Source organism: Fragaria vesca, linkage group LG5 (genome assembly GCF_000184155.1).
Source record: "Fragaria vesca subsp. vesca linkage group LG5, FraVesHawaii_1.0, whole genome shotgun sequence".
Lineage (NCBI taxonomy): Eukaryota > Viridiplantae > Streptophyta > Magnoliopsida > Rosales > Rosaceae > Fragaria > Fragaria vesca.
Window position 1 is genome coordinate 17985918 of NC_020495.1, and position 9081 is coordinate 17994998.

Genomic DNA, 9081 nt, shown 5'->3' on the forward strand with positions numbered 1-9081 from the left:
GCCAGCAGAACCAGCAAGCTCAAGGGCGCCTCGTTGCACACGCAAGGTGTCTGTGATCAGTTGCAAGATTTACTCTTCTTCTAAAAGCCCCTTGACATGACTTGTACATCAGATTGTAGTTCAGCTGAGAAAAACCAAGCTTTACTGCCAATTGTAGCTCTCATGAGATTGCCAAGATCTCTGAGCGTGTTTAGGATTAGATACGGTGTATAGAGGACTGGTACCTCAAATTTTCTTACCAATACGGAATATATTCAAGACTCATTACTATCATTATAAGCACATCTAGAAGTTATAACCACATGCTGTTTCCAATATCAAGAGAAATTGTCTGTGCACTCTGCACAGTGTATACTACGTATTACATTCAAGATCCAATTGAGAAATCACTTCCTTTTTTGGAGAAGAACTGAGGAAACTCTTCTGGGTTGAATTGGCGGTGGAACAATCTGATAGCCAGTTACACTTCTTCAATTAGAAATTATTAACAGTAAGAATTTAACGCAAAAGCTAAACTAAAATGCAACATCAGAAAAGTATAAGTCAATCCAAAATATAAATGACTGGGAACGTGTGACAGTTTGTGTGTGCGCGCGCACCATCTTTTTTTTCAGATTTTCTTTTCAAAAATATCTGTTGTATATCTGCAATTTGCATTAGACTGATAAATGTCCATCTTTTTTTTCAAATTTTCTTTTCAAAAATATCCGCTGTGTATATCTGCAATTTGCATTAGACTGATAAAAGTACACAGATATACTAGAAGCTAGCTAGGTCAAAATAAGTTTGAAGAAAAAGAGAGATAGAACAGAAGTTTGACACGATATTTCTAAGAGAAAACAGCACAGGAAATGGCGAATAATCGCAGAATGAACTTTATGACATGCATACCTCTCAAATATCAGCGCAAAATGCCGCTCATCATTGGCTTGGACTTCTTTCCTGCTGTGGAAGTTAGAAGCAGCAAGGTTCGAAAGTTTGGGGCACCCATAGACATACAAGTGTTCCAATGAAGGGCAGAGAAGCTGAGTAGTAGCTTCTTGATAGAGGCAACTGAAGAACCCTGAGAGCTGTGGAAGACTACTCAAATACATTTCCTTCAATTTGGGAATAACTACCTTGGTCTCTTGTCCCAAGGTTGGTGAAAAAAGGCTTTTCAAGTCAGAGCAGTCATCCACCCAAAGGAGCTCCAATTGCGAAAAAGATATAGTAGCACCATAGGCCAAGAGATATTTCAGTTTGTTGCAGCCACGAATTGCCAAACTGTTAAGATTACAGAATGCTCCATTTGGAGGATAACCGATCCATATTCTTTCAAGGCTCACAAGATTACACAAAGTTATCTCTCTCAATTTCGTTAAGACGGTTTGTTGACCCTCCAGCTCTTCAAATCTAAACACATGTTCCATTTTGGTTCCTCTCGCATCCTCCACTTGCTCACAATGTAGTATTTCCAGATTTTGTAGCCTGAGCAACAAATTTGATTGTAAAAGTGCATCCACCAAATGAGGGCAGTTTCTCACATTTAACAACTGAAGATTGCATAGAGACCCAGGTGGTAACTCACCAATACATAAATCCTCCAGCCCATAGACTCTTTCAACATACAAATCTATCAAGCTCTCGAATACTGGTTCATTTTGAATCCTTCTTGTTGTTGAGTTCATCAACACTCCATCCACTTGGCACTCAATTACAGCAAGGCACTTCAGCACATGTAATCTCCCAAGGTCGTATTCCACAAGAATGTCCTCTAAGCCACTGTATCCTATGTACTCCAGAATCTCTGTTTTCTCTGTCACCACATTGATAAACCAATCTGGTAAACTCTTCGTGCTTGCGTTTAGAGTCACATACCGAAAGAGATGCTGACGTTGATCCCACTTGACAGTTAGTTTCCTCTCAAAAAAACGGCCATAATAGGACTGTTTCATATATTCCTTTCTGCTGATACAGATATTGAAGTTGACCCAATTCGGAATGCAACTAACGTTACGAGGCAAGCATTTCACATCAGATATGTGAACTTTCAAACTGTTTAAACGTGACAAGCCTGTTAACTCATCAAAGCTAGCATTCTTGGCAGTGCCAAAAGCAAAAGAAAATAAACTGCCCGTGACTATTCTACTACCCCAGTCACAGAAGTCGCATTTCATGTACAGTTCTTCTAATCCATTCAAGTTTAATATCACATCAGAGGGCACTGTTACAAAACATGCATTCGTGATGTCTAACAACTTTAGTTTGGCCAACTGCGCCATTTCTTTCGGCAGTTCTCTATCACAAATTCCTCTAAGGTTCTTCATACTAAGAATCTGAAGGTTCTTTAGCTTTCCGAGTATGGAAATATCATGCATTTTCTTGCAATCATCTAAACACAAAGCTTGGAGGTTGGTTAGCAGACTTAATGAGGCGGGTAGTAATGAAATACTAGTCTGGCTAAGATCTAAGACCCTCAATTCATTGGGACTTTGAAAAAATGGATTTGGAATCTCATTTATATTACTATTGCTCTGTAGTAATAAAATCTGGAGTTTTGAACATACCAACTTGTTGGGAAGCTTCTGAATTTCATTTCTCATTAGTGAGACTGCAGAGTAGCCTTTATCTGCAATATTAATAGCTGGCCAATCCTTTAATTCACAACCAGCTTTAACCAAAAACCGTGATCCATCTTCCGATAATGAGATTGATATGGCCACATCTCGAATTACGTCATGCATCTTCACAAATCCACAGTATGCACTGTCCAAAAGCAAGCTAGAAGCTTTCAGGTACTTGACCACTGAATGAGCTTTGGCTCTGGCTTCTTTGATTGTATCAGCATCTTGAAACAGTCCTTTCCCAATTGCATACACCAACAAGTCTTCGACCTCAATATCAGAATCTTCAGGGAATAGACAGCAAAGCAAGAAGAATAACTTGGCAATGTTGTCATCATCAGGTCTCAAATAATTATAGCTTAACTCTATACATCTAGACACCTCTCGCTCATCTTCATAGTTGGCAGGTTGAGCAGCCTTTAGACGTCGAGCTGCTTCTGTCCAATCATCTAAATCTTTATCTCCAAGTGCCCTCGCAACTGCTACTAATGCAACTGGGAGACCAGCACATTCTTTTGCTACTCTCCGCCCTACATCATATAAGTTTGTTGATTCATGAAAAGACTTTCTTGTTTTCTTCACAAATAGATTCCAAGCATCTTCTTCAGATAAGACTTGGAGAGGAATGTTTTCTTGGCTCTCCATGGTATGACAAACATTCAATCTCCTTGTGGTGAATATGATTTTGGAACTGCACTTTTGAAGCTCATCATGGCTCGGTATTCCAATGCTAGACAAATCTATTCTCTCCCAAATGTCGTCCAAGAATATGAGGATCCTATTTCCTTTCATTATCTTCTCCATCAATCTAACTGCTCTTCCGAATTCTGTCTCCTCGAACAACTTTAATCCCAGCAGATCGGCCAGTGTTCCTTGAATATTTCTCAAGTTTGGTGTTTGGGATATGACAGCCATAATTACATGATTAAAAAGACCAAGTTTTCGGGCATGTGCACCCACATGTTTCACCATACATGTCTTGCCAATGCCTCCCATCCCATATACCCCAATGGCAGTGATCTCATCATCTCGCATTGCCTTCATTACCTTGTTCATGGCTCGCCTTGTTGCTTCAAATGCTACAAAATCTCCAGTAGACAACAATGCCCACTCAACATGTTGTAATTTACTGCACACAACATCCACAGCGTCTTTGACAAGTTCCACGTCAGAACTACAAGGATAAAGAATCAAACAATCATCAGACAAAATCTTAGAAGATTCAAAAGTTATAACTCTTGTTAAGATAAAAAGTCTTACCTATATTTTTTGATTCCAAGCCAGAGAGACCGGCAACTTTTGTTAAAGCAACTCTCCATTCGTTCAACTTATATGGGTACTCATCGTCTTGCCCTAGCCTTTCTTGGTGCGTAGTGAAGGCTCTTGCAAAGCTCCCTTTCTGATGTCGCACATCAGAAGGATCCACATCATAAAAGATTGGGATGACTGTTGTGCTATTATATTCCATGCACTGAATGATCATTGTCAATTCGTCCAAACACCATTTAGAATAAGCATAGTTTGGTGAAAGGACAATGATTGCCAATCTAGATTCATTGATTTCTCTCAGAAGACTCGAGGAAATAATAGTCCCTCTGATAAGCCCTTTGTCATCCATGAACGTTTCAACTTCTCTGTTCTGCAACTCATGGTATAAAGAGGAGACAATCGTCCTGCGAGTGTCTACACCCCTGAAACTCAGAAAAACATCATTCTTCCTGCGAGGAACTGATGATTCAGCTGATGAAGTCTGAGATGCAGAGGCTCTTTGGGTGCTCAAGGCCATTGAAATTGAACCAACTATACTAACACAGACAAAGAGAAATACTATCACTATATCAGAAAAATACTACTCATGACTGCCAATCTAAAATATCAGTAGACATTTAGGCAAAACCCAATCTAAGAGCAGCAATTAGCACAAGCTATAATCACACATGGAGCTCAATCTCTTTGCCCAAACTAAGAGAACAGTACGTAGCCATTACCTCTACCTATAGTCACACATGGACCTAAATATCATAAAATTTTCACAATTCAAAATCACCAATTAATTCCAGTAATAAAGTCGCTTAGGAAACAAATAGAATCCATAATCCAATTTCAACATTTCAAATCTGAGAACAAACCACAATCAAATTCAAACATGAAACAAAGAAATAGGATTGTGAAGATGCGAACCTTGAAAAGCTTTGAGCCAAGTAACTATCGGAGAGAACCGAGTTTGGATCTACGACGAACAACGGTGGCGAAACGATTCGAAATGACGATGTTCCGACGAGGACGGTGGCGATGAAATCTAGGCAGACGGAGGAGATGCGGATGCCTCTGCGTCGGCGTTGGGTATTTTAGGAAATGTGGACTTATATAGGTAAAAAAAGATCAAGTGGACTTGGTAGGGAAAAAATATTGAAAATGTGACTTCCGTATAATAAATCTGTGGCGCATAACCAATTTCGATTCCATTATTTCCATACATATTTTGGCTCTTCATTTCTCCGGGATTCCGAAGCAGAGAGAGAGAGAGAGAGCTGACCCAACCTCCGACGGGTATGTTTCTTTCTTCAAATCTCAAACAACAAAAAAACTACTAAATTTCACCTATACTTGATCAAAACATTGCCTATGTATGAACTCAAGCTCTGGGCTGCCGACTTTGGTTGAATCTAAGACTATATCTTTCTCAGATTAGTCCAAAGAGATTCAGATTCAAGATATGCATTACATGTTACTGAATATTGCTATTGGGCTTGTTCATATTATTCTGACAATACTTGAGATTGACTTTTTCAATGGATTGCTATTACTGTTGCTTCAGTCTCTACTAGATAGTTACAGAGATGGGATATTTCTGTGTTCTTGTTTAATGTCTCTATCAACAAGTAGACATGGTAATCTACATGCCTGGTGTTCTTGTTTTCCTGACCTTGTCGACTTATTGTTTTATTCTTTTGATAGGTCCATGATGCTCGGACGATCCTTCGCCTCTCCATTGCTACCCAATGATTATGCAATACGCTTTTGCTTTACCACTGTAAGTTCTATTTCAAGGGAACATTGCTAGTCTTAGTATGTTACAACAAGCACTGCTTTTTATAATAGATGCTTTACTCTTGTAGCAACTTTGTTTTACTGTTTTAGACATTGGATTTATGATCCAATTCTTTCAGTTATCAACCCAATGTGATGGCTTAGAAGGCTTAAGTACATCGTAATACAAAAGCTTGTTTAGATTATTGCTCAGGAAAAAGCAAAGATCAGTAATGTTACAGAAAAGAAAAACCTTATTTTTTGCTTACCTCCTTAGTAGTCTTCTACCATATGGAAAGGGGCTGCTGATCTGCCTTTTCTTCACTGTATAATCACTTAAGATTCTAGTAGCTATTTCAGTAAAAAAAGGTTGACTTTGGTCATTCTATCTTTAGGTGCATCTTCATTTATCTTGAGAAACATTGTGCTTTTGTAGGAAGAGAAAAGTCCAACGATTTCTGGAATTGTAGTCTGGTTGGTAGTTTTCGGAATTACTTGGTTGGATAGGGATAATTATTAAGGTTTTTTTTTTTTTGGGGGGGGGGGGGGGGGGGAGTGGATTTACTATAGGACATAGTTAGAATTTGGGCATTGTTACAGGTTTTGAATCTCTAATGAGTTAAAGTATATCTGGATTGAGGGGCTGTTGTAGTTTTTCTCAAGCTGTATACTACCGAAAGAAAGTTTTCGTTGTTTAGAGCCTGCTAACCTAGCTTCACCAAGGATATATCGACTTTGTTCTCAATTTCAACTTGATCAGTCTTTAGGTATTTTATGAAGTTGGAAGTGTTCAGGGGAGAAGACATGAAAATAGATAAAACTCAATTCCCCGGTCATACTTTTTCCTTTTGGGTTTGCCTCCCGCTTGTGTCTAATGCCTTCATCTCTTATATCGTTTGGTCCCATAAGATTTTCCCTTAAAATGAAAGTAACATTGTGAGATGTGCCAAAGAATTTTATGAAATGTAATGAAGACAGCCTTAGATAACAAATGTTTTGGATACACGAAAGTGACAAAACAAGCAAACTTTGTGACTATCCTAGCAATGGAAGGGTAGAGACCGTGTCCATAGATTAGTAGCCAACATGTTTTCCTCTCATGCGAACAAATTGCATATGTATGCGTGCAAAACAGATATGATCAATTCACATTGTAACTTTTGACTTGTCATTATATTTGTAGTTCAAGTTGTTATCTGCAAATGAATGATGCCTTGCTTCTAAGTTTACCTTGAAGTTTTCCTGTTCTTATTCATTAAGTAATCGTTGTGCTTTACTTAATATATTGCCATCCTTCTGCAGCCTGATATTATAATTGCTGCACCAAATATCAGAGATCTACATGTGAATTGTTTGTCACAAAATTTGAATAGAGCAGCTTGTGCACCAAGTACTTCTAAGAAGAAATGGGTATTGCATTCAACAGCAAAATTTGAAAGTGTGACTTTGACTGATGATGACAGGAAGACATTAGAAGCATGTCGTGATGCTCTTTCTGCATTGAGTATCAGTAATGAAGAGGGAGACAAGATACTTGGGAAAGCTTTTGGTCTTATTCATTCACCCTACTGGGGTGAAGAAAGAAAGAATAAAATTCCAAAATTTGAGATTGTATGTGAAAAAATGGACTACCTTAGGAGTTTAAACCTGTCTAACGATGATCTGAGTAAGTTGCTTAAAAAATTTCCAGAAGTTCTTGGATGTGACCTTGAACATGAGCTGAAAACCAATGTCCAAGTTTTGGAAAAGCAATGGGGAATAAAAGGAAAATCTCTACGAAATCTCCTGCTTCGAAATCCAAGAGTGTTGGGTTACAATGTTGATTGCAAGGGAGATTGTATGGCACAATGCACCCGTTGCTGGGTTAGATTTTAGACTTCCTAGAAGAACTTAATTTTTGCATCTCTGTTCCATATTTATTGCAATGTGGTGAACTGGATTCAATGTAAAGTGTGTATAATTTGTAGGCCTATAAAATCTTTAAAAATGGAAAGCCTTTGAGGACAAGTCGTTGATACTCTAAAAAAAAAAATTAAAAATGGAATACATAAAGTTGAGAGGAAATAAATGATATTAATGTATTATGCTTTTGGATCTTCTGTGACTGTTAGAATTGTCTCCATACCATCCCTGATTCTACTGATGTTACCACAGACCATGAATAAGAATTAGACCATCTCTGATCAGAAAGAATCTGAAAGACATCACTACTACTGACAGTTAAACTAACACAGTCCTGACAAACTAAAATGGGAAGAAGAAGAAGAAGAAGAAGAAGAGGACCGAAAGAGAAATGGAGCTGTGGGGGATGACAGGGCAGGGCGCCTACAAGGAAAGTATGTTTGTTTTTTCTGAAACTGTTGTTGTTTTTTCTTTGCTATCTGAAATAGAGACTTGCAAGTTTGATTGGGTTTCATAAGATTTCCATATTAACATGAATTCCATTATCCTGTGCTGATGCAATTACATTACACTGGAAACCTACGGTACCAAATTGCATTACCTTATTTGAAGCTTATTTGGTATGGAAGAACATCTCAAATATCTTCTATAAAATCTGGATATTTATTTTTTCGTTTTAATTAGAAAAAGTGTCCTCAGCCTATTGCAATCAAGACCGAAACTATCATCATCAGCATCATTATACCCAGATCACAAGAATTACGGGATCATTCAATTCTGTGTATGTGATGAAGGATGATTCAATTTTGTTTCATGCTATTTTAATTAGAGAAACCCCCCAAATCCGCAGCTAGATTTTGTAATTTAGATTCTGCTCTTTTCAATATAATTTAGCTTCAGGAAGCATCTTTTGCGGTAAGTATACAGACAATTCCTGCTGTGACTTGTTTCCGAATCGTGTCTTGGTTCTCACATTTAGTAGCTGCATCTTATTACTTAAATCATATGCCTACCTTTTCTTATCTTGTGACTGGTTTGTCAGGGCTTCCAAACCCTATGTGGGTCTGTATAAGTTTTTTGCTAAATGCTTCTAGAATGTAATAAAAGTAGTAGCACATGATATTTTTATGCTAGCAGGCAGTACAGTCACTACATTGTATCTGCAAAATTTTTTGTTTTGCTTGATAAATTTTAACTGTCAACTTTAGTTTGGGTGCCAAGATTTTTGACCATCAATATGTTGTAGGTCCTTAATGAATCAGATAGAATGCTTGACATGGGATTTGAACCTGAAGTCCGCGATATACTGGGACAGACATGTTCAGGTAAACCATACTTTACAAATAGTGTTCTGGTGTGATATATTTTCCATTTTTTTCCATTTTCCGCTACATAAACAAGCTGTGAATTTTATCTCACCCACCCAACCACCTAAAAAAAAAAAATTCCTTTTGCATGCCACCCAGATCAAAGCTTGTTTATCTTTTCCAAATGCTCCTTTTAAAGTTTAGGCATATGTTTAGTTCCTGAAATTTTGGCAGTAAAC

The 9081-nt window shown here is 37.9% G+C and overlaps 2 protein-coding genes across 2 annotated transcripts; one reads left to right on the forward strand and one right to left on the reverse strand.

Moving 5' to 3' along the window:
• Positions 1-209: 209 nt before the first annotated feature.
• On the reverse strand, positions 210-4389 carry LOC101312356 (disease resistance protein At4g27190-like). The gene is made up of 3 exons (XM_004301527.1): positions 3944-4389; positions 892-3777; positions 210-449 (listed from the first exon to the last, which is right to left on the reverse strand). The coding sequence occupies exons 1-3, from the start codon at positions 4387-4389 to the stop codon at positions 368-370; spliced, it is 3414 nt and encodes a 1137-aa protein (XP_004301575.1). The 3' UTR covers positions 210-367.
• A 642-nt stretch (positions 4390-5031) lies between these two features.
• Positions 5032-7933, forward strand: LOC101315434. Its single transcript, XM_004299979.1, has 3 exons — positions 5032-5153; positions 5562-5637; positions 6936-7933. The coding sequence occupies exons 2-3, from the start codon at positions 5566-5568 to the stop codon at positions 7506-7508; spliced, it is 645 nt and encodes a 214-aa protein (XP_004300027.1). The 5' UTR covers positions 5032-5153; positions 5562-5565; the 3' UTR covers positions 7509-7933.
• Positions 7934-9081: the final 1148 nt, after the last annotated feature.